This window comes from Elgaria multicarinata, chromosome 2 (genome assembly GCF_023053635.1).
Source record: "Elgaria multicarinata webbii isolate HBS135686 ecotype San Diego chromosome 2, rElgMul1.1.pri, whole genome shotgun sequence".
Taxonomy (NCBI): domain Eukaryota; kingdom Metazoa; phylum Chordata; class Lepidosauria; order Squamata; family Anguidae; genus Elgaria; species Elgaria multicarinata.
The window spans coordinates 156,193,128-156,219,209 of record NC_086172.1 but is presented as its reverse complement, the minus strand read 5'-3'; the positions used below and the strand labels follow the sequence as shown (position 1 = coordinate 156,219,209).

Genomic DNA, 26,082 nt, shown 5'->3' with positions numbered 1-26,082 from the left:
CTGCCCTCTTTTAAATCTGGTCACAGTATATCTGCAGTATAGCTCCTGCAGCTTTAACTGTTGTGATGAAGAGGAAATTTCACCAAGTGCGACATCCATACAAATGACACCTGCTGAAATTCCCTTTTCTATGCAACTGTTAAAGATACAGGAGCCCTGTCCTCCTTTTCATATGGTCAGCCTATGAGTGTGGTTTATTAGCAATAACTATCCATGTCAGTGTCCTTGACCATCTTGTAGGGAAGGGTTAGAACTTGTCCCTCCACACCGGTCTTATCTGATCTATCTATGCCATGTTCCTTCAATAAAGTTGTGGTCTATTATAGTCCCATTTATTGGTGTTTGCCTCTTTCTTCCTCACCCAGTAACTGGCCTTTATTTAGAGGCATTATATCTTTGTATGCCAGTTGCTGGGGAACACAAGTAGGAGGATGCTATTAAACTCATGTGGGCTTCCTACAGGTATCTGGCTGGCCATTGTGTGAACAGAATGCTGGACTAGATAGGCCTGGACTAGATCTGATAGATCAGATCCAGCCAGCATGGCTTTTCTTATGTTCTTAGATACATCCAACACAAACAAAAGTCTTAGGAAAAAGCTCAGTTATCCTCATGATACATAAAACCTGAAGGCCACCAACTTTGGGCCCATAGCATGAAGGGTCACACAAGACAGAGCAAATAACTACCAGCATGACACCCAGTACTGTATCAAGACTACCTCTAGATAAAGGCCAGTTGCTGTAAGAAGAAGAAAGAGGCAAACATCAATAAATGGGACTATAATAGGCCACAACTTTATTGAAGGAACTTGGCATACATGGATCATATTAGAACATTGTGGAGGAATTAATTCTAACTCCTCCCTACAAGATGGCCAGGGAGATAGACTGGATGGGTGATGCCAATAAATCAATTCTCCCCTCTTTCAATTCTCAAGTCTTTGGCCACAGCTAGATGGGGCTTTATCCCGGAGCGATCCTCATGATGCACAGGGGATCCCGGGATCAGGGAGGGATGATCCCTCCCTTGCCCCAGGATATGGCCCTACACTTTAGGCCCACTTTTTCTGTGGTCTCAGGATAATCCCGAGACTGCGGAAAGTGTGGCCCACTGTCACGGTTTGTCCCAGGTCCTCGCGGTTACTCGTGAGGAGCTGGGACCCACGATAGGATTTTTTTTAAAAAAAAACTTACCTCATGCGCTTCTTCCTCTTTTTTTAAAAAAAAGGTGGGCATGATGTCCTCTCCTTCTGAGTTTGTCTGCACCGCGTGTAAACAGAGGGGGAGATCTCACGATAAAAATATCGCAAGATCTTCAGCCCTCCGTCGCGCTAGACTGGTAGGTCTAGCTGAGGCCTTTGTTTTTGTTTTTAAGACGTAAGTTGTTAGGGACTGAGAAAACTAATTCCAAGACAAATGCTATGCCAGTGGCACTGAAAGGCTTTTCTTGAGGCCCTCATGCCAAGCCACCTGTCCTCACAGATATTTGCCTTAGTTCTGCATAGTAGTAGTACTGGAGCTCCTTTAAATCAGTCCTGCATTCCAAGCCAATGAGCACCGGCTGTTTGAGCTACCTGCCTGGTATACCTCTGTATACCAGTTGCAGGGGAACACGGACAGGAGGCAGGATGGTGCTATTGCACATGTGGGCTTCCCATGGACATCTGGCTGGCCACTGTGTGAACAGAATGCTGTACTAGATAGGCCTTTGGACTGCCTCAGCAAGGCTTTCTATGTTTTTGTGCCCAGTGAACACCATTATTTGGCAGCCAGAGCAAAAACCAATGATCCTGGGAAAGTTAGGGCCAGTTCACACACAGCCCTGGAGTGTAAGTTATGCAGCATCAAGGGCTACAGATTTACCACCACTGGTATACAGAAAATGTAATATGCTTTTTATGTTTTATATCAAACTGCATATTATTCTCAATACTTTATTTTATCACATCTGTAGACCTATCAAATGTTTACTTCACCCAGTCCAGGCACTGATAAGTTTCCTTATCAGTGCCTGGATATCAGCAGAGGTCCAGAAGAACTAGTAGGGGCACTTTCCCCAATTCCCCACATCCACTTCCTGGCGTAGGCATCCACTAAGGCAACAGAAAAAGACTCAGTCCCATATCCCATCCGAAAGCCTAATTGAAATGGGTCCAGATAATCACCATCGTCCAAATGCATGCGAAGGCCACCATCTTCTTGATCACCATGGCCATGAACGGTATATTGGAGAGTAGCCTAAGGTACAATCTTGAGGAGCCAGTAATCACTGGAGAGAGGCTATGTTTTGTATGCCGAAGGTCCTAGGTTCAGCATAAGGCCGTTTCATATGTAATTAATATAAGGTCGGGACAGTTAGCTAAGTGGTATGACACATGCTTCGCGTGCATCATTGTCCCTGGTCCAATCCCCGCCATCTCCAACTAAAAAGAACTCTGGGAGCTAAGTGCTGAGAAAGACCTTTCGCCTAAAACCCTGGAACACTGTTGCTAGTCAGGATACGTTAGTACAGGAGAGACCAACCACTGGAATCTGTACAAGGCAACTTCACAGGTCCTTATGACTGGACAAGCTCTGAGAAATGAGCACCAGCTACAGATGATAGCTGTGGCTGGCATGGATAATGCCACCCTAACTGGCTCTTTAAGAAGCAGACAATCTCATTTGAAGAATTATTTTGGAAAAGGAATGGAGCAAACACACGCACACACACACACTGCACACACCCCCAGTGCACTGAGACTATTCTTTACTAATAAACTAAGCCACACAGATCCCCAAAAGAATGAGATTTCAGCCAGTCGCAGGATCACAGAGAACTGATAAAAGATTGTACTGCTGAAACAGGTGTGAAGAACATGACAATAACACTATTCAGTCCAAGAATAGGAAAGAACAAAAAGAATAAGAAATCTAAAAGAACATAATTTTATCAGAAACACAGCTCCTTGTATACCAGGTCAAGGAAAGTGCACATCCTCCCTTGGAAAAAAAAAGTCTTTATACATTGCTGATCCAAAGTGAATCTCTTATCGGAGCATACTGTTTATTAGTTCTGGTACAGAATAGTCAAAATGTTCTGGTTTCCAGATTAGAGTATTCAATGCAGGCTGGTTGTGATAAGTTTTCAGAGAAGTATGAACACAGACAAAATTTGAACATATGAAACTGCCTCACATGCACCAAGTTCACATGATCGAGGAAGGAAAATCAGTCAGAAAAGCTTATTTTCCTGCCCATGTGTGCTGGTTGGGTGCTGCTGACCATAATTACCTTTGCTGGGAGTGGTCTTTTTGTATTGTCTGATCCCAGTGAGGTTGGAGGGGCGGGTGGGTTTACAAACCACCCTGGAACCCATGGCTCCTTGTAGGGCTGCAGGGTGGTTTGAACTGGCTGTGAGATGTTTTGAAAAGCAGGTGTCCTGGTCCTCAAGCAAGGGTCTTTGCCACCAACGGCCAACTGATCTTTTTTTAAGCCAGAGATGTTAGGAATTGAATCTTGCAACTTCGGTATGCAAAGCTTGTTCTCTACTATTCAGTTTGTTCTCTACTACTATTGAGCGATGGCCCCATACTGAAGAATCACAAGTGCATAACGGGGAGGAGCCTTCGCTCAGTGATACAGCACATGCTTTGCATAACATAAGAAGCCACATGCTGAACCAGGACTAAAGCATATCTACTCCTGCACAGTGGCCAATCAGATGCCCATGGGAAGTAAACAAGCAGGACTTAAGTTCAACAGCACCCTCCTGCTCATGTTCCTCAGCAACTGGTATTGAGAGGCATGCTGCCTCTGATAATGAACATAGCAGACAGACTTCAAGGCTAGTAGCCTTTACCTCCATGAATTTGTCCAATCTCCTTTAAAAGCCATCCAAATTGCTGGCCATCACTGCATCTTGGTGGTAGTGAATTCCATAGTTTAACAATGTGCTGTGTGAAGAAGTCCTTCCTTCTATCTGTCCTGTATCTCCCACACTTCAGCTTCATGGGATGACCCTGGTTTCTAGTATTAAGAGAGAAGGACTAAACACTTCTCCCATGAATAATTTTGCGGAACTGTACCATGTCTCCCCTCACTAGCCTTTTTCCTAAGCTAAACAGCCCCAAACATTGTAAACTTTCTTCATGGGAGTTTTGCTCCTGCCCCTTGATTATTATTATTATTATATATTTATATAGCGCCATCAATGTACATGGTGCTGTACAGAGTAAAACAATAAAACAGCAAAACCCTGCCGCATAGGCTTACATTCTAATAAAATCATAATAAAACAATAAGAAGGGGAAGAGAATGCACCAAACAGGCACAGGGTAGAGTAAAACTAACAGTATAAAAGTCAGAACAAAATCAAGTTTTAAAAGCTTTAGAAAAAAAGTTTTTAGCTGAGCTTTAAAAGCTGCGATTGAACTTGTAGTTCTCAAATGTTCTGGAAGAGCGTTCCAGGCGTAAGGGGCAGCAGAAGAAAATGGACGAAGCCGAGCAAGGGAAGTAGAGACCCTTGGGCAGGTGAGAAACATGGCATCAGAGGAGCGAAGAGCACGAGCGGGGCAATAGTGTGAGATGAGAGAGGAGAGATAGGAAGGAGCTTTTCACTAGACAGTGAAAAGCTTTGTAGGTCAACAGGAGAAGTTTATATTGGATTCTGAAGTGAATCGGAAGCCAATGAAGAGATTTCAGAAGTGGAGTAACATGGTCAGAGCGGCGAGCCAAGAAGATGATCTTAGCAGCAGAGTGGTGAACAGAAACCAATGAACTGATGTGAGAAGAAGGAATGATCCCTTGATCATTCGGCTGGTAGCTCCAATGTCAGTGGGGCAGTGAATCTGCTTCAGGTTTCAGTCAAAACTCTAAAGCAGCTATCCAAGGAGAGCAGCAGTAAAAGCTTTAACCTACAATATGCTGGTTTTTTAGGTATTTGGCGCTTACCCCCTTTTGCCTTTGGATCCACCCACCACTGGAATATGACTCCCAAGACCTTCTCCCAATTTGGTCATCTGGCTGGAAGAAATCTGACACCCCTGAAATAGGGGGAATGGTGCTGTGGGAAGTTGCCCTGTGATCCATGCTATCCCACCTGATGTGGAACTTCAGATACTATTGATGTGCCACAGGAGCTGATCACAAGTTAGGTGACAACCTCCAAAGGGGACATTTGAAGTGAGCCATTGTCAGGAGCTACTCAGGTCCTCTGCCATCTTTAAACTGCTATGGGCATAGCCTATAGGGTGACCATATGAAAAGGAGGACAGGGCTCCTGTATCTTTAACAGTTGCATAGAAAAGGGAATTTCAGCAGGTGTCATTTGTATATATGGGGAACCTGGTGAAATTCCCTCTTCATTACAACAGTTAAAGCTGCAGGAGCTATACTTAGAGTGACCAGATTTAAAAGAGGGCAAGGCACCTGCAGCTTTAACTGTTGTGATGAAGAGGAAATTTCACCAGGTTCCCCATATATACAAATGACACCTGCTGAAATTTCCTTTTCAATACAACTGTTAAAGATACAGGAGCCCTATCCTCCTTTCCATATGGTCACCCTAGCCTTAGGCTCTGCCCTTGCCATTTATATATTTTCACAGTCAAGCTGCTAATGCTACACAGGGGTCTGGCAGCTGTGTTACCAACAGACCTTTCCCCACACGTCAACCCTCAAAACTTCCTACCTCACTCCCCCATATCCTGAGAGAAGAGGGCCCATGTGCCCTATTTTCCAAACTCTGGCTCTTAGCCACAATTAGATTGTGACAATGGTCAAATTAAAATGAATCCTGCAACACAAATTATTTAATTAAGTTGCAATTTTCCTGTCCCTTCCCATGTGTGTCTGTGTGTCCAATCACTCAGCATGTCTAATGCTCTCAGTGCGGATTAGGCTTTTGCCTTCAATTGGAAAAAGCAATTTTTCCTACAGGAAATAGGAAATATATATATATATATATATATATATATATATATATATATATATATATATATTAAACCCGGTCTTATTGCTACATACTCCATTATGCAACATTAGCCTCCAACATAGACTGCAGAGTGCTACTCAGCATGTCTTCAGTTCAGCAGACGATGGATGCTGAAGTTTAGGCAATACAATGGAAGTCATCATATTTAGTTTTCCAGGTCACAATGCACTGAGCAAACAATTCAGAGAGAGTCACCTGACCAGTGTATTGCTCAACTCCAGGATGCCAGATCTAAGGAAAAGAAAAGCCTGTTATCTTGCAGTAGACTAGATCACTGTGATTAGGATGTACCTGAATAGATGGAAGGTAGATTGCTGTGCTACCGGAAGAGTGGGTGGCAATGAATAGGAAATAGGGGACTTTTTTCTATTTGAATCTACAACCTGCACAATCTTGAGGGTTCAGAAAGGATAAATCATCAAATTAAATCCACGTATAATATTAATGTAAAACATATTCAATCCCACCTTCTAGCTTTTTATTCTTCCTATTTTGCAACCTTTGAATGAGGTTCTACTCTGGAAAAATAATAATAAATAATAATAATAATAATAATAATAATAATAATTCTGTCTAACTAAAAGCAAAATGTGTATAATTCCTATGTGTGTATAACTGGAGAAGTACCTACCTTCTAACTTAGGCAGGTTGATTAAAATCTAATCAAAATAAAAGAGACTTGCAGTGCTATCAAATATACCCACATTCAAGTTCCAACAAGCCTACCAGCCCACCACGCACATATTGTGGCCTGCGGGGTGACTTGACATCCCTTTGTTTTTGCAGTCACGAGAAGGCAGCCAAAAAAACCACAAAAAAACCAACAGTAAGTTTAATCGAACTGCTGGTGCGGCTGCCGTCACATATAGCAGCTAGTAAGACTGCATTTGGCTTGATGGATCAGCTCTCCTGGTACAAGAATGCAATAGACATATCAGTGCTGTAATATAACATGCTCAAAACAAGTAACCCCATCTTGGAGAACAGTTTGCCACATTCTATGGGCCTCAAGCATTATTCCTGGCATCTCCAGGGAAGACTGGGAAAACCTCTGTCCGAAACCCTGGAGGGCTGCTGCAAGATAACAGGACTGACCCAAGGCATTTTGTGCTTGAGACAAAGATGCCACACATGCACACACATTAACTGTGCAGAAGTACAAAGGGCTGTCAGTTGAAACTAGGGATGCCATCGCCAGGAATTCCAGCCCTTTTTGGGCCTGACGGCATCCCCGATTTGGCTTGCATTTGCGAACTGAGCCAGGAGGTTATTCCCGAAAACTGGGAACATTTTTGAGGCGGTGGGGGTTGGCGTAAATAGCAACGTGCGCAAATCACACAAACAGCACAAGTTACAATCAAAATCTGTGTAATTTGCACAAATCGTGGTTTTAATTTGCGCAAATTGCTGTTACACAAATAATAATTTAGAAATCTGAAATCTGTGAGTTGGCTCAATTTGATGCAGATCAAGTTGGGCCAGCATGCAGGAAAGCGAGAAGTGGACTAACAGAAATGGAGCACGGCAGAAAATTGCAACTTTCCAAAGGAATCATCCCAGGGACATAATATTTAATCATCTACCAGCACCTGCTTAAAGCCTGAGAATGCTGGATGCTCCCTAGCTTGTAGCAAATTAGCAGAGCAATCCTATACATATCAGAACTACGTTCCATTCAGTTCATGGGACTTACTTCCATATAAGTGTCTAAGAACATAAGAAGAGCCCTGCTGCATCAGACCAAGGGCCGTCTAGTCCAGCATTGTGTTCACACAGTGGCCAACCAGCTGCCTGTAGGAATCCACAAGCAGAACATTAGTGCAACGGCACCCTCCCACTCTTAATAACAAATGACACATTAGCACAACCCATCTACCTTGTGTTTGGTTTCCCTTATAGCCATTAACTAAAAATAATGTGCTTAGTTAACTAGGAAAAAAGCTTCACTGGGGACACAAGGAAAAGCTTGTTTCCTTTCTTAAAACAAAGGGTTTCTTTTTAAAAGCTAGCAAGTGGCCTTCATGTGATCTGTCATGTTATCTATTTCCCAGCTGAGGGGAAGTTATACTGCTTTAATGTGGTAAGAGTCTGAGAAATGTATACAAGTTAAAAGACCACTGTGTACTAGATCTTTTCAAATGGATGGCTCCTAGCATTACCAGTCAAAAGGCACTATGTAGCTATTCCATCCTTTCCTCTTTAGTGGGTTTTTGTGGAAAGAAAAGATGGAAGACACGGTGGAGAAACACAGGAGGGTTACAAGTGGAAGATGATACTGTCTGGACCCCCCGCCCACCCGTAAAGTTCTGTGAATGAGGCGTTCTCACAAGAACATCTTCGTCTGGAAAGACCCTACCTGAATGGGTCCACAATTCAAAACTGCCTTACTTATGAAGCAATTTTTCCCTATGAAAAAGACTGGAGTTTGGAACTAGGTGGGAATTAAAGATACTTTTATTTGTCTACACAGTTGGAATTCATGTTTCCCCTCTCAGAACCCAGAATGCATTAGATAGGTAAACACGAAGGTAACAAGAATGTGGGATGGGGAAGCTGATTTGTAGGGAAGATGTTGAATTGTAAGAATTTCGAGACACAAAAGAAAAATTCTTGAAGCTTCTTTATTTCAGGAAGTCACTAAAACCAACACAGCTACTCTCTAGCTCAGAGGCAACCCTCTCATGAGGTGGGATGAATCGCCCGCCTCAGGTGGCGGATTTGGAATAAAAACTCTTCACCACAGCCAGAGCCACCAGGAGCAAAAGTGAATGCTATTGGACTGTACAAGTTAAATTCAGGCCTGGGACTTTGGGGGTCACCTCCACCTTCCAAAGCCCCCAGATGCAGGAGGGGGATGCATTACAGGGAGAAAGTGGGGGAAGAAAAGGAGACAGCTAGAGTGGGAAGGAGACCACAGGTCATGTGGCGTGGAGTGGGGATTGAGTGATGGGGAATAAGGATTATTCTTTCCCCCCTTTTTTAAGAACAAAACCCCCAACTTTTTAATGTATTTTTATACGTCTTGGGTCCAGGGCCATAGCTAGACCTAAGGTTTATCCCTGGATCATCCAGGGGTCAAACCTGTTCACCTAGGTGACACACAGGGGATCCAGTGCTCAGGCAGGGGTGAACCTTGGATGATCCCAGGATAAACCTTACGTCTAGCTGTGGCCCAGGTTGTCTGAAAGACTGTATTCTCCCTTACATGCCTGCCCATTCTTTAAGATCTTCTGGGGAAGCCCTTCTCTCAGTCCTACCACCAACACAGGCACATCTGGTGGGAACACGGGAGAGGGCCTTCTGGAACTCTCTTCCCAGGAAAGCTAGACAAAAGCTTTCCTGGAGGCAAAACATTTTTTTGTTCCAGCAGGCCTTTGGCGAATGATCTGGACCTATGTCTGTGCCAGGGATTTTTAAAATTGTCATTTTAAACATGTAAATGTTTTATTATTGGAACATATTTAATATATTTTTAACTTTGTATATTTCTATTTATAGGTTTTAAATGTATATGTTTTAAATTTTATAATGCCCAGCATTGGGCAAAAGGCAGGATATAATTTATTATTATTATTATTAATAATAATTTAAATCTTATTAATGTTTTTTTAAAAGATCATTTATATTAAATGTCACTTATTTTTTAAATGAAAACTTAAACATCTTCTTTTATTGATTGAGCCACTCTGGAAAACTTTTTGTACAAGGAGCAGGATAAAAATGAATAAATAAATGTAAATCTGAATTTAATACTAACATACTGAGCAGCATCCAATGCTGCCCACGTACTGGTGCAACCCACCATTCTACAACGGGGAGCTAGCAGAACCTTACACAAGCAGAAACGAGCAGAAACGTTTGTTTTCAGAACGGGTCAGGTCACCTATTCTGTTCTGGAAATGGAGCTTCAGTGACCCGTCCCATTCTGGAAACGAGCATTTCTGCTTGTTTTCAGGGCTGCCTTAGGAAACCCTAGCTTCCTGTTGCAACAGCAGTGATGCTCCCACTGGAGCAGCAGAAACATTGGGAAGGCAACAGCAGAAAAGGATACAGCCTTATTACAGTATAAGGATACAGTCTTATTACAGTATAAGGATACAGTATAAGGATACAGCCTATTACAGTCTACCTATCTCTTAAAACTAAATTCAGATGCTTTCATCAAACACACTGAACTAAAGACTGCCTTCTCTATATAAGATGAAGAAAAACAATGAGGAAAATAGTGTATTTCTGCCATGTACATCATAAATATGCTTCACCTTAGTTTATTTTTAATTATAGCAGCAAATGATGAATAAATATGAATATCAACTAAACAGTGTGGACAATTTATATTCCATCTCATGGGGAAATACTGATTAAAGTCATGATTAAAGTTATTCTTGCTTCTGGAAAACAACCCCCTCTGTACTGTACTATGGCTCTCATTTTTGAGTAAATGGACTTGGAGAGTAAACACAGAGCCAAACAGAAATGCCTTAATTTCACAGTCCCCCCTGACTTAAGGAGATATAATTATGCAGCACACAAGGTACGTAAGTTGCATGTGCCAAAGTTTTGAATCATGCTTCTGGGTAGTATAAATGTTTTATTTAGCTGCAAGCCAATATGTTTCAATTGTTATAGCTACCGATTAGAACGCACACTTGCTCGAGAAATGCGTGAAGGGCAAAGTGGGGAACTTGATTGGTACTTTTAAAAAGGCCTTGAAAATCAAAGATTGAAATCATCAAGAAAAAACAACCCACCCCCTGCGAGGAAGTTTAGTGAAAGGGCATTTAAGTGGCCATTGTGCGTCATGTCACAATACCTTTACTACGCACATATCTAGCACCATGTGCACAGATGAAAGGGATCCTGAGAAAGCATCTGTGTCCAAATCTTTTTATCATCCACCCACTAAAGGAAATGTAGTTGAGATTCCCAGACAGTATACATATCTAATTGCATTCATTTGTTAATAAAATATTCTTGGCCCTTTGTACTGCATGGCTTCATTGAGCTGGGAGCTCAACTTTGCTTGTGGACCCATATGAGAGATTGGTGCTGTGCTGACTTCTATATGCTTAGCTTTTATCCACAGAAGATGCAGTCTTGGCAGGGAAGGGCACTTTGGCACAATTTATTTTATATTTATAATTCTCAGAAGCCTGATGTTATCTTTTGCAGAAATAAACAACTTTGGGGCTTCTTCTTCTTCTTCTTCTTCTTCTTCTTCTTCTTCTTCTTCATCTCCTCCTCCTCCTCTTTCTTTTTCTTGCAATCGGGGAGACTAAAGAATGATATTGTCTGTAAGGTCTTGTTAACCTACAGCGGATGGGCCAGGGAATATTGACCATTTTCTAACACCATTTATTGTCTTTCTAAACAGTGCAAAGCAAATAGAACAAGGAAGTGGTCCCTCTATGTGAATTATTCCTTATGCCATGGAAACACGTTTTGATGTCGAAACCAAAAACTTCAACCCTTGAAAATCTGCCATCAAATGCATCTGAAGATACTCTTGTTTCAATATTTTCACATCAAAAGCTCACTGTGGATTAGTTGAATCAGAAGTAGATATGTGGAAGGACACAAGGTTTTTGAAAAGTTCATTTCGCATCTGATGGAGAAAAGAAGATTCTGGTATTTATATTGATCTAATATATAGGGTTCAATCAATGCTAGGCACTTTTAAGACCCAATAATCTCAATGAGAGAGCTAGCTTGAATCTCTCCCATTGAAATAAAAAATGCTTAACTTTTGCTGGATTGTGCATATTGCGGAGTATCGAATGCAACACTACTGTGAATGTAAATTACATTGTGCTAGGGGTGGGCAATTTGGGGCAATTCACATGCCCCACGGACCCCCCACTGCAGGCCAGATTCTTGCCACAGCAGTGGTGGTACACACACACACACACGCACACACACACACACACACACACACACACACACTTGGCTTGAAAAGAAGTCAAATTTATCCTTAGTAAGCCTCCATAGTGGTTTGCTGCTGTATTCTGGTGACAGAAGCACCAAACAGAGGCAGCAGTTGGAAGTGACCCAGCAAAACAATTCTAAACAGCACACAACTGCACAATAATCTGGATGACAGCCAAAACAGTGGGGTAAAAGAACTGATAATTTGTAAGTCTGAAAGAAGTTATAACAGGATTGAGACATCACATCACTATCACCTCAGTGTACATGTATACATAACAGAGAGAAGTTACAAAAAACAGGTTCATGAATTGGCAATAAATTGCTGAGTGAGATAAGACTTAACAGGGCTCCGGATTTTACACCTGTTTCGCCGCAGCTTCTTCAGAACCTCGCTGGAGTCACACCACTAATAAGCTTGTGTCATGGGAGAAAAGGCGAGGCAATGCTTAAATTGTTCTTCTGTATCTTTGATTGTCCTCCAAAACGGATTGACTCAAATCCCAGGCAAATTTTCGGAAAGCTTCAGGGTTGGTGAGTTGCTGAGTTTTTTGAGCACCCCTGAAGCTTTCCAAAAACTTGCTAGCTGCAGTCTGGCAGGTCACTGCATACATGGAAGTCCTCTAGTTCAGAGGCTTTGATCTAAGGAGCGCACAGCCATAGGATTGCGCCCTAAATATGCTAAGATGAGTATTTTTCCTTATTGCAAATTCTCAGTGTACTTCTTAAAGGACTTTGTTTTAAAATAATTAATATTTCTTGGCCATGATTTGGTTATGATAACAGCCCAGTTAGGGACTTGGCTGATCAGACATCTAGGACAGACAACTATGGATGGATATTTTGACATATCATTTCACTTTGTGTTATCTGTTATGAGCCAAGCATGACAGTAGACCAGCTTGGGGCAATGGCCTCCTACTCTACTGTATGAGGGACTGCATATTAGGGACCAAGAAGGATTTACTCTTAACAAAAACATGGCTTCGGGAAGCTTATTCCTGGAAAAGCACACACTATTAGGAACATCTGGTCCACACTACTTAGGAAGAGTTAAGTTTATTGATTTACAGCTCATAGTTGCACAGAGAGAATGTGTTTTCAACAGAGAAACCAGTGAGTAAACCATTCCCAAGAAATATCAGTTCAAAAACAGAAAGAGCTTTATGATCTTTCTTCTTACATGGAAGCTGAATCATACCAAAACAATCCTAGGCATGCTCAGTGCCAGCCCAAGTCATCTTGCTTCCGAAGGCAGAGCAGCAGTGAAGGTCGCCATAGAACCCAAGGCCAGTCAAATTATTTTGACACCTGAGACATAAAAGCCCACAAACATTTTTCTCCCTGCCTGCCAGAAAAATCAAACAAACTCAAAGGCTTCCAGACTCGGAGGCATCCAATCATCCAATGCAGAGCAGGAGGAGTGGCTTTGGAGAACGCTTTGGAGTGGGAGGGAAGGATGCTGGAGGAGGCTGAGGGTAATTTGTATCCTGGCCTCTCCAGTTTCCTCCCCTCCCCACCCACTGGAACACCCCCCTTTCCTTCTCCTCGGTCACTTTTCTGACCTTGGAGAACAGCTGCCATAGTTCTTTCTGTGCTGGCTGCGAGGGGGAGGAGGAGGAGGGTCGATCTCCAACTCCCTCTTCCAAGGTTGGAGTGCTGTCTCCGCCCCTGGAAGGGACAATCTGAAAAATCCTATAGTCCCTGGAACAGTTGCCGAGGGATCATTGGACTGTTGTCTTAAATAACTAAGAATCTGTAGATTAGGCCAGTGTGGTGTAGTGGTTAAAGTGTTGGGACTGGGAGTTGAGAGATCTGGGTTCTAGTCCCCACTTGGCCATGGAAACCCACTGGGTGACTTTGGGTCAGTCAGTCACAGACTCTCAGCCCAACCTACCTCACAGGGTGGTTGTTGTGAGGATAAGATGGAGAGGAGGATGATTATGTACGCCACCTCAAGGAAAAAAAGGTGGGATATAAATGCAATAATAATAAAAATTAAAATAAATAAATCTGCTGCTCTTCCATGACACCCCAAAATTCACTGGCTGAGGTAGCCACCTCACTCAGGCTTAGTGATAGGGCTCACCATTGATACCTTCAACAGAGTTGGATCCACTGACTTGGGTGAGACTACATTGAACCGAGTGGTTAAACCATTCCTTTAATATAGGTTTGCCCAGTGACCACCTGCCAATGGACTAGCTCAACCAAGCTCCACTTAGCCTCAAACAAGGCTGAAGCAGCACACATGAGACCACATCTTGGAATTAATTTTACTGATGCATTTAATTTATAATTCCACCTTTCTGCCAAAAAATGGTACTCAAGATGGCTAACAATTAAATACAGGTTAAATCTTTAAAGCATAAAATAAAAGCAAATACATTAAAAACTCACCAACAGAAGAAATGTATATCACCCAACCAATACAACCTTCCTTCAGCAACAGACCAGTTTATATGCCTAAGACTTGTATGAATAATTATGTCTTTGCATTCTGGTGGGTGCCAACCATGCTTCCCTTCACAGGGAGTTCCAGAGTTTGGGAGCAGCCACTGAGAAGGCGCTCTCACACATTCCCACCAAACTTGCTTCTGATGGCAGTAGGAAAAGAAGAGCCTCCCTTGAAGATCTAAAGACATGGGCAGGTTTGGATGGGAGAAGGTGGCCTTTCAGGTATCCTGGTCTCAAGTCATTTAGGGCTTCATAGATCATAACCAGCCCCCTGAATTTTGCCCAGAAACAGATGGATACCCAGGGAACCTGTTGCAAGCAGGGAGCCACATGCTCACTGTAACTGGCATGGTCAACAGTCTGGTTGCAGCATTATATTTAAGATGTCAAAGAATGGATCAAAAATCATTTAAACAGCATAGTGCTACTCAATGGGCCAGTCTAGACATAACAATCCCAGATTAATAAACCATGTTTTATGAAACTAGGATCACAAATTAGTTTCATATTGGGCCTGTTCAGACACTTCAGGCTCTGTGGTTAGCGAAACTGGTTTTCTGGGGTTAGCCATGAAACCATGCTGTTGCACATAACACTTTAAGCCACAGTTAGAGCCGCTAACCCTGGTGCAGACTGTCTGACTGGGGTTAGTGGGTGAGCAGGGTTTAGGCAAATGCTAAAGGCACCTTAAACCCTGCTGCTTAACCAAAACCCTTAACCAACAGGGTTTAAGGTGTCTTCTGAAAAGGCCCATTGTGGTTTGGAGTCTAAGGCCTAATCTACACCAAGCAGGATATAGCACTATGAAAGCAGTATGAAAGCAGTATATAAGAGGCAGGAGCCACACTGCTGCTTTATAGCGCTACTGAAGTGCACTGACAACTGTTGGGGCCCATTGACACAGACCATATACTGCTTTCATAGTGCTGTATCCTGCTTGGTGTAGATTAGGCCTAAGATTAAACCACTTCCCTGGTTTGGATGTTATGGGAAACTGTGGTTTAAAATAACCATGATGACAGAGGTGCTGAAGCTGGCATGCAATGGGAGGCACAAGCATGTGGACACGGAGCTCATTCCTGGTTTAATAAACCATGGAAGATCCAAACTGTCCAAGTGAGACTGCATCAATGTTTGGGGATCACTGAGTAACCTCCTTTGCTTCACTTCACTTTCAACCTAATCCTTATTCATTTTTTGTGTTCATTGCTTATTATGCATGGCCATACAGAAGACTCTGGTGGATTTTAGCTATCTACCTACAGAATGAATTATGGAGGGATTGGCTGGAAGCAGGTGGGTGAGTAAGAAATAAGCAATGTACACTTCTGCTTCAGCTCTGGGAGAACTTTCTTCTATTACTGATGTATTGTGTCTTGTACTCCAGCTTTGGTTTCTTATAATAGCTGTATGCCTTCCATTTTAAAACATAAACTTTGGACACAATCTAGTTCAGGGGTAGGCCTAACCTTTTTGGGCACAATTGGTAATCTGAGAAACTGGTTGGGTACCCCCACAACATTGTGGCACTCACTGCAGATGAAAGCCTGTAACCACCTGCCATCTTCATTCCCTAAGGAAGTCTCATCTGTAGTGCAGAGGCATTCACAGGAAAAAGAGATGGGAGCAGCAAGAGACCCTCACTTTGCTTTGAAGCTATCTCAGTTGCCAGCAATAAAGTTGTTGTTGTTGTTGTTGTTGTTGTTGTTGTTGTTGTTGTTATTATTATTATTATTATTATTATCATTATTATTTATTTTTATTTATCATTGCATTTATATCCTGCCTTTTTTCCTCCAAGGAACCAAGGCGGCTTACATATTCCTCCTCTTCTCCATTTTATCTTCACAACAACAACAACCCTGTGAGGTAGGCTGGGCTGAGAGTCTGTGACTGACCCAAAGACACCCAGTGGGTTTCCATGGTCAAGTGGGGACTAGAACCCGGATCTCCTGATTCCCAGTCCGACACTTTAGCCACTACACCAGACTGGCGGCAGCAGCATTATTTAAGTAGGATGGGTGGGGTACCAGTGAGCACCAAGTCAGGTATCTGAGGGCACAACAGCATAGCATCTGTACAAGATCTCTGTGTGTATATGCATGTGTGTGCACAGGTAACATGAGGATGCTTTGGGATGAGGAGAAAGCCTGTGACGGCCATCCATATCCCCATCCAGTTCTTCCTCTTTGCTCAGTAAGTTTCCTAGTTTCTGGAATGTGATGTTTGTGGAGGCTTGGGTGAAGACACAGGAGGAAAGGGAGAAGTGGAAAAGGGGTGAGCAGAAACACAACCAGGGAACAAAGCCCATGTACACCCTGCTAAGACTTGAATCAAATTTGTAGCTTTTCATTTAACTAATATTATTTACTTATTTATAAATTTCTGAGGTGTCTTTCTTTGCGGAAGACACAAGGCTTTTCACAACAGTGCTTAAAATACGCATAAAATAGTAGAGAGAAAGTTATAACCTTGTGTGACTATAAAACACAGTTGTTACAAATGTGTGTAGAAGAGATGTAGGCATCTTAATGCCCTCCAGATGTTTTTGAGTACATCGCCTAGATGTTTTGTTTGAAAGGCAGGATACAAGTCAAATAAACTCCCATCATCCTCAACCCACATGGCCAATGGTCAGGGATCATGGGAGTTGTAGTCCAAAACATCTGGAGGGCACCCAATTGCCTATCTTTGTGAAGAACGTCTATGGTGGGCCTCAGAAAAGGGGTTTCTGTGCAGCACCCATCTCCCCCCAAAAAATATTCAAAACACTCAAAAGCAATCCACAGAGGGACACCACTGAAGAGGAATTCCAGCAAAATTGCCATATTCCTCAACACTGCCTGTTCTATGTGGGAAATGAATGCAAAAGAGGCCAAATTCATTGGAATGCCTGAAGTTGCAAATATATTATTATGTCCTTATCTGGCATCAAAGAAAGTTAACAGCATGCTTGTTGCTTTGCCTATCTTTCACACAAATCAAATTCCGAGCATCTCTTCTAGAGCAGCGCTAGTCTAATTACGAGCGGGTCAGCTTGCCACTTTGCCTGAACCTGCTTGCACTGGCATCTCAATGCTGAGCTGCTCTCATAAAGAGCTAGCCGAGGCTAGCATGGGTGGGTGGGTGTTGCAGCAGGCAAAGGTGTGGGGCAAAGCAGTTTGGGTGAGTAGAAAGATGCTCTGCAGGCCCCAGGAGAAGCCCCAGAAGGATCGTGATGGAACCCATGTTGGGTGCTTATCGGAGAATAATTCTTCGGAGCATCTATTTCAGCCTCAGTTAGGGAGCATCTGAGGGGCCATAAGTTATTTCAGATTCCCAGATCTGAGGCTGGAGAGAGCGCTCTGATCCAGATCCAGGAATCCACTCATGTCCCCATATCCTTGCAGCCAGTGTGAAAAGAACTGTCCTGACTGCCTGTCCAAGGTTGGGAACTCGATCTCGGAGAGGAGGTAAAGGAGGCCTTCTGGTGGACAGGGAGGGGAGGAGACTAGAGATATTAGGATACAAGCTATCCCGAGGCCTCTCCAGCCTCCTTCCCTCCCACTCCAAAGCACCCCAGCTAGATGGGCAAAAACCTGTCTAGCGAAAATGCAGAGTGGAAGAAAAAAGGAGGCATCAATTGCCTCCACCATTCCTCCCACTCCGCACTGAATGTTCATAAGCCTCTGAGTTTTGAGACGAACAAGTATCAAGGGTGGAAACAATAGTGGCTGGTGGCTCCAATTTCGGTGGGGCTGTAAATCCATTCTAGGTTTCAGTCAGAACCAGCCAGACCTCTAAAGGAGCTGTCCTAGATGTTGAACCCTATCCCCAAAATAAGTTCAGTGCCTTGGATATCTCTTTTAGAATTCTGCCTGGTTTTAACTGAAACCTAGAATAGATTCACACACACACACACACAAATTGGGACCACTGGCTTCCACTGGGCAGAAGTGATAGGACTGTGCCCTTAATCTGTCTAGACAGCACCTATAGACTTCTCCAGGGGTGTCCCTGTCAATACCAACAGATCCCCTCTGGCTTTTCATTTCCACACTAAAAGCCCTGCTCAACTGCTCACACATGTAAAGACAGAAACCTGATTAGCACCATTGAACAGCCACTCTGCTAGAAGTAATCAAAGCTCCATCTAGTCCTGCTTTCCACAGGAGCCAACCAGACACTTGCAGGAAGCCCGCAAGCAGGGCATGAAAGCAATAACCCTCTCCTACTGGTATACTGCCTCTGAACTTGGAGGCTCAATGTAGCCATCCTGGATATACTATTAGCAAACTCATTCTCCAAGAGTGGATCCTCGTATAGCCAAAACAACAACATCCATGCACAAAGAAGGGGTATTGTGGACTCTGGGAAAGAAAAACCTTTAGAGAAAAAGACCAACCCTAATTGGGGGGGACCCCAAAAATAGCTCAGTGGGAACTGACCATGCCCAGCAGGTACAAAATGCTAACTGACTATTAGAAAGGGGACTGTGGGAAGTGAAATGGAATGGAGTACCTGGAAAAGGGCATAGCTGGCTGTTGCAGGTCTCACTTGTCATGGCTAGTGACCACTAATGGAGCTGTAAGTTGCCCTACTTATTAAACTGAATTGACATTCTAGGCCAACCTTCCCCAACCTGGTACGTTCAGACGTGCTGGGCTTCAGTCGGTGATGTGGGTTTTCTCCGAAGTTTTGACTAAAACTCATTTGCATAGGGTCATCTGCATCAGATGTAATAAATAAATAAATAAATTGCACCTAGAGAGTGATCTAATTCAGCATGTTTATTTTACTTGTATTGTGTGAACAAAACATTATTATTATTATTATTATTATTATTATTATTATTTATTTTAGCATCCCCAAAGACTCATGCATGATACGCTGACAACCCCTCATTTATTTCAGCTGAGTTTAACTCTCTTCTGCTAAGGCTATTGAGGCACCTTCAGTTTCACTGTCACTGCTTATTAGTTTCATTTCATACTGAGGCATATATGCATTTCAATTAAAGACGTGAAGGCCTGGGAAAAAAACCATGGAAACGTTGGGGAAAAAACCAACCACTTCCACACACACCCATTTTTATCCCTAAGGACCTTTTTGGTTTTTTCCTGGGGGAAAAATGGGGAAATTAAATAGCTTTGGATTATAAAATATTTTCTTTTAGAATTTAAAACAAGGCATTTGAATATTATTACCCAGCTTTTAGTTCCCCCCCCCCCGCCAAATTGTTTCTAAAATCCTAAAAGACATTTATGGAAAGACTTAGAGATAGAAAATATCTGGAAATAATTACGACCTTGAAAAATATTTTTAATCTTCTCGGTAAGATTCTCAGCACAGTTATTTCTTCCTCTCTTTATTAAAATTATTGACCCAATGTATATTTTACTGACAAATATTTAAGGATGCTCCAAGTCATGTTCAATTTCCCAGCATGTTAAGCAGAGTCACCATATCATGATATGGAAGAAAAGGTATTGTTTGGTTTTTGTTCTGCAGAATCCAGTGTTTCTGGGCTTGTTCTGGTTAGATGCTGTAGCAATCAACTAATGGAATTGGCTCCGTTCAGAAGACATGTTAAACCACGGCTTTAACCATGGTGAATAAAGGAAAAAACCTTATTCACCATAGTTAAAGCCATGGTTGAAGGTGACTTCTGAATGGGGCCATTCTAATCTAAAACCCACATGTAAAAAACCCACTGCAGGTTATCTTGCCACTGTAACCAGATGCAACAGAACAGGATGTGGATTATCCCACCTATTTCCTTTCCTTTTCAGCTTTCTATTAACTTTGAGGCTTGGGTCTATAGAACTCACTGCCACAGTTTTTTTTAATAAAGTTCCTAATTAGACCTCACCACTAGGTAACGCTGCCTCAGCTATAAAACTTTTTAACGGCTGCCGATAAAATAAACCCACTCTACTTAAAAGAAACTTAGTAGCCTGGTTCCTATGGAGTAAGCATGGAGTTGACACTACCGGTAGAGAGAACCTTTCAAAATGAAAAACAAATTAGATCTTCATTAATGGGAATTATTTACAACAGTGAATAAAATGTCACTCTTCAAATAATAGGTTGAGATTGCTTAAAGGTTCTTAAATTAAATATGCTTACTTCCCATTCCTAAACTGAGTTTTTCCCAGGTAAATAAAATCTCAACAGCTTTTCCTTCGGATCACATTTCCCTAAGCTCCATCCTACAAACAGGAACAGGTTTAAGAATTTCCCTAAGCGCCCCTACAAACAGGAACAGATGCTATGCACCAGTCTTCCTTTGCCTCCAGTTCTTCCTGCTTCTTCTGGCTTCTAGCATGATTCAGATGTTTCAGAGACTACTTCCCCCACCACAGGTCAGACATAAAGTAAAAAAGTATTTTATGTATAACTTGGTTTGCTCATAAAATCACCATGGGCAGAATCCAAGGGGAGCTTACACTTCTCTTGCACCTCCACTAATTCCAGTCTGCAAGCAGCAGCAGCAGTTGCAAAATACAGATTTATAGCATTTGGGTGGCTTGTTTCTGGAACGGGTCAGGTCAGTGGCACTTACGTAAAAGAGCTCCACCAACCTGTCCTGTTCTAGAAATGAGGGTTTCTGCTCATTTTGTGGCTTCCTCTGGAAAGTGTTAAATCTCTGTTGTGCAAGCAGCGGGTCCCATTTGCACAACGGAATTGGCAGGACCCCCTGCTTGTGCAACAGAATCTGTGGGGAACACAAGAGCTGGCAGAGGCGTAAACGCCCCATTGGATTCTGTCCCATTTTTGGCATATTTTATTTTATTTTATTTAAATTTTGTGAACAGCCCAGAGAGCTTCAGCTATTGGGCGGTATACAAATGCAATAAATAAATCATAAATAAAATAAATTAAAACTATAGCTTATTCAGACAATAATTACAAATTTACCAAGTTTACTTTTTCAAGTTTTTAAATATAGTGATAATTTTATGAGTAAACCAAGTTATACATAAGGTTACTTTAGGAACATGATGGCTGCTTTACGTTCCTGAAGAAGTCTTCCCCAGTCTGGTACCCTCAAGATGTTTTAGATTATTCTTGCCCGTTGGCTATGTTGCCTGAAGCTGATGGGAGCTGAAGTCCAAAATATCTGGAGGGCACCAGGCTGGTGAAGGCAACAAAATGACTTTGAGCTACAAGTGGTGCTTAAAAAAAAAAGTATTACTTACTATTCAATTTCTCCTCAAATTTCCACATTTCTTTTTCCAAAATCTTTAAAAAATCTTTTTCCCCCCCCAATGGCTTCAAAATTTCTGGAAGTTTTGCATTGCTAATTTCAATGACATACATACATACATATATATTCTCTCACAGGGATAATAAGCTGAAATCATTAATCATAACTTTGAAACTATTACGCCTGTCTCATATTGTATTTGCAAATGGTTTCCATTAATTGTTACTAACGAATTTACTGAAGGGAATCATTTCTGCAGAAAAACAAAGCACGTGGAATTTTTTTCCAGAAAACGTTCCATTTTAGAATAACGTTCTGTCTGGGGAAAATTTCCACCTCACATCATTGATTAAAGCCTCCATCACGTAGGTAGGTTTTTACATTCATACACAAAATGCAGGAAAAGTAAAAAGCACTTTCACTGTCATGTGTGAAACAGCCCTAACACTTTAGCAGCCTTAATGGGATGTCTGAAGGCATCTCTTATGCACACCCGACTGTGAATAATCCAGGCTATGCGCGAACCAACCTGTTGGACTGTCTGCCAAAAGCTGAGAGCTGCAGAACTGGGGCGTTTTAAAAGCCAATTGCACCTGCTACATGCTATTTTAGAGAGTAATCCATTCAGACAACATCAAAACTTCTTATTCCAGGACATGATTTGTCAAGAAAACAACCGCAGGGGAAAATGAGTGGTTGGCAACTGCTCTTTCACAGCTTTGACAACTCTGAGCATCTCAACCAATGTCTATGCCCTTAAGGAGGCCAGGCTGACAAACAAAGTGATCACAACCTTAGACAATCAAGAAGAAAAGGCAAAATAAGGGTGCTGTGCGGAAGAGACTTCTAACTTCTCCTAAACCTGCCATTCCTGACACATGTTACGAAGAAAGAAAGGAAGAATATCATGTGCACGACTGTTCTTTGGGAAAATATTTGAAAAATATAGTAAGTGACTGGGTGGGCGGAGAGGGAAGGGATGGGTGGGCAGGAAAATGTCTCTCCTCCACCCCTTCAATGTGGATGGATTCTGGTTTTCTACAATAGGCTGAGCATCATTTTGCACCCACGGAGAGGAAAGCCACATACTTTTCTCAGCCTAAAACCTACACGTACATTGTCATGTATGACAATCACACATGCATGCATTACAGAGCCATTTCATATGTCAGCCTTCTCCAGCCTGGTGCTTTTGAGATGTGTTGGGCTGCACCCCCCATCAATTCCCAGCCAGCAGTCCAACACATCTGGAGGGCACTGGGTTGGAGAAGGCAGAGACACAGCATGCAGACCACCACAGCTTCCAGCACTGCAATACACCCACATGCAGTGGAGGCTGGTGTTCCGATTTTGGTGGGGCTGTGAATCCATTCCGTGTTTTAGTCAGAACCAGTCAGAACTCTAAAGGAGCTGAAACTAGTTTTGGGGACGGGTGCTGAACCTATTTGGGGTCTAGGGTCCAGTACCTTGGATAACTCCTTTAGAGTTCTGGCTGGTACTGACTAAACCCCGGAATGGATTCACAACCCCACCAAAATCGGAGTCACTGCCCACACGTGTGTTTTCATGTTTCTTTGCCCTTCTCTTCTACACGGCAGTGTTTTCGACGATGCAAAAGCGCAACAAGTGCCCCAAAGCCTGACAGAGCCCCAGTTTGGGAAGGAAAGAGAACAAGTGAGGACGAGGAAGAGAGAGGGGGACGGGGGGACGGGAGGGCGCGCTTCGGGGCTGCCTTCTTTCTCCGCACGCACTTACCGATGGTGGAGACCACGGTGCCCACGAAATAGAACGCCCCCGGGAAATCCCACCGAGGCCGCATGTCGTTCACTCGCACGCCGGCCACGTAGGCGACCTCGTAGTCGCACAGGAACGCCCGCAGCTCGGCCGGGGAGAGGTTGTACCTCTGCGAGAAGTTCTCCAGGCGCCGCTGCCACCGCTCCTGCGCTGCCCGCTCCGTGGGCTGCTCGATGGCCGAGAAGACGGCCGCCCCGCACAGCATGTACACCACGATGAGAGCGGCCAGCAGCACGAAGCGCGCGTTGTCCTCGTTGAAGGCGCCCAGGCTGGGCGGGCAGCAGCAGCACAGCCCGCGGCACGCCATCCTGCTCTGCCTGCCGCTGGGCGCCGCCGCCGCCGCTGGGCGCCGCCGCCGCTCCTGACCGCGCGCCCTACCGGAGCGCCCCCCAACGGCCCGTCATCCCGGCGCCCCCTCCCGCGATGCTCCGGGCGGGCCCCCGGCCGCGCCTCTCGCGCGCCTCTGCGCTTCCCAGGCAGCGCGCCGGCGCGAAGACCGCCCCCCAAGGCGCAAGGGGGCACGAGGGCATGGCCGGGGCCAGGCGGGCTGCCAGCCCAGCAGGAAGTCCCGCGGAAGGCGAGGCCGCCGGCCGCCGCTAGGATCAGGCTTGCGCGTCTCAAGCGCCGCGCCTCTCGACGACCGTCTAGCACGTGGCCGGACTTTCTCCGGCTGGCTCTGAACCGCGAACTTGGCCGGTCTGGGTTTTTTTATGATGATGATTTCAGCGGAAAGCCTGAGCGCACGCGAAGCCGCTGAGAGCCAAGAACAGCGTGCCTCTTATCAGGCGCAGAGTGCATCTTCTCCGTCAGCCAGTCAGCACAGCCCACTGACCTATCCCCCACACACCTGGGGGTAGAAATGGGGGTTTCTCGGAGGTTTTCTCTCGTTTTTAGAGAATGAAGCATCGCCGGTTTAGTTCAGGAATGATTTCTTCTTCTTCTTCTCCAGGCTCTTCCTTAGGACAATCCCTAAGAATTGTGCCGGAATTGAAGAGCTCCACCGCCGGGCTGGGGTTCTCTTCCTTCAGCTTCTCCCGCGGCCTGAACTTGCGGCCGACGCTTCCAAGGCAGCGCGCGTCTTTCGCGGCTCGCAGGGCGTCTCCAGGCGGGTTCCGCGCTTCGCAGGGCGCGTGGGGCTCCCGCCGCTCGGCGTTCGCCTCCGGCCTTGGAGAAAACAGCTTCGCCCCAGGCTGCCTCCGAGCCCCGCTTCAAAGTTTCGGGAAGAGCGTTAAGCTAGGAGGAGCCGCCGATCCCGCTGCTGGCTCCCTCGCTGGGCTTCGGAAAGACCTCGCCGCGGACTCTCTCGCGTTTCGAGAGCGAAAGAGGCCATGCCCAGCTCTCTCAGGGAACGAGCCCGGTCGCGTGCAGGTGATAGACGAGGTGGTTGCCCAGGTCATTCCATGCCCCAAGGAAATACAAGGCGGGGGCGAGACACGCTCGGTTTCTATGCTGCCTCGAAGTTTATGGTCTTGGAATTGCGAGCCCAGTCAATGCCCATGAAAGCCCCACCGGATCCCTCCTCCCCAGCTTTGCAAGAGGCAACCGATTCTCGCAGCGTGGAGCCCGAAGGGGGCGTGTTCCAGGCAGCATCCGCCGCTGTGTTCGAGTCCTCGGGCTACAGATTTTTCCTGGTCGGTATTGATTGGCGATCAGCTAGAGCTTGAAAGAGAGATCGATGTTGTGCCTTTCTTCCGGGGGCCCTACCTTGGTTGAGAAAGATTTCCAGAGCGGGTGCCCCCAAAGCCCTCGTTTCTCTCCTCAGAAAAGTACTGTGAATCGCCGCCCTCCAGTGCCTGCTTCGAGGCTGTAGCAGGAGGGAGCGATTTGCTGCCACACTGCTAGTTGAATGCTGGCTCGCTTGTTCCTTCTTTTCTTCTGCGCTCTCGGTGGCCAGGCTCGGAGGCGCACCAATGCCTCCTATACGGACGAGCTCCATCACACCATTTACTGGTGGGCTTCCTATAAAGCAAGAGGTGTGTTGGGTTTTGAGGTCAAGCACTCACACGACCTCAGAATAAGGACAAGTGTTCATTGACTACAGCTACACAGATGCTGCGTTTAGGTCAAGAGAAGGTCCAGATTTGTTCCTTATTCTCACTAACAAAAAGGGTTGTGGCACTTTAGAGACTGGCATTTTAGAGATCATGGACTAGCATCTGCCTCATCAGAGGCATGAAGTGTTATTCCAAGTTGGCAGATTTATATACATTCGGATACAGTAAAGAAAATAATAGAAACACTTGGCAACAAAATGCAAAAAAATGATAATTAAAAAACCCCAATCTTTGACAGTAAAGTTAAAGATTAAACAAATGCAAAATAAACACAGTGACTATTCACAGTGGCTGCAATTGGTAATTTTGTAGTTACTTATTGACTACATTGACATCCTGCCTGTCAATGCACCTAAGTTAGTTTACAGAAAATAACTGCTTATAAGCCAGACACAATACTAAAGGAAGAAGAGATGGGGAGGGAAGAGGGGAATAAGGTATGGTAGTAACGTTGTATGACTAATGTAATGCTGCCTCTCTTCTTCACTGTTCTGAACACGGTCATGAAGATGGCATCTGCTAAGAGAGGCTTTTCACAACTGTTGGTGGCAAACATGGAAGAAGGATATGAATCTTTCCAAGGTAGTGTAACTTTCCAATGCTTTGAACAGGTTTATAAGAATACAAAACAGAAGATAAAAAATGATTTTTTTAAATCAGATTATTTATTTAAAACATTTGTATCCC

The 26,082-nt window shown here is 44.1% G+C and overlaps 1 protein-coding gene across 1 annotated transcript in view; it reads right to left on the bottom strand.

Annotated features, from left to right (window-relative positions):
• KCNK13 (potassium two pore domain channel subfamily K member 13) overlaps positions 1–23,648 on the bottom strand; it is a 71,954-nt gene extending 48,306 nt beyond the window's left edge. The window contains exon 1 of the mRNA XM_063118484.1: positions 23,303–23,648. Within this exon, the coding sequence (XP_062974554.1) occupies positions 23,303–23,648 (346 nt within the window). The remainder of the gene's footprint in view (positions 1–23,302) is intronic.
• Between the last annotated feature and the right edge of the window lie 2,434 nt (positions 23,649–26,082).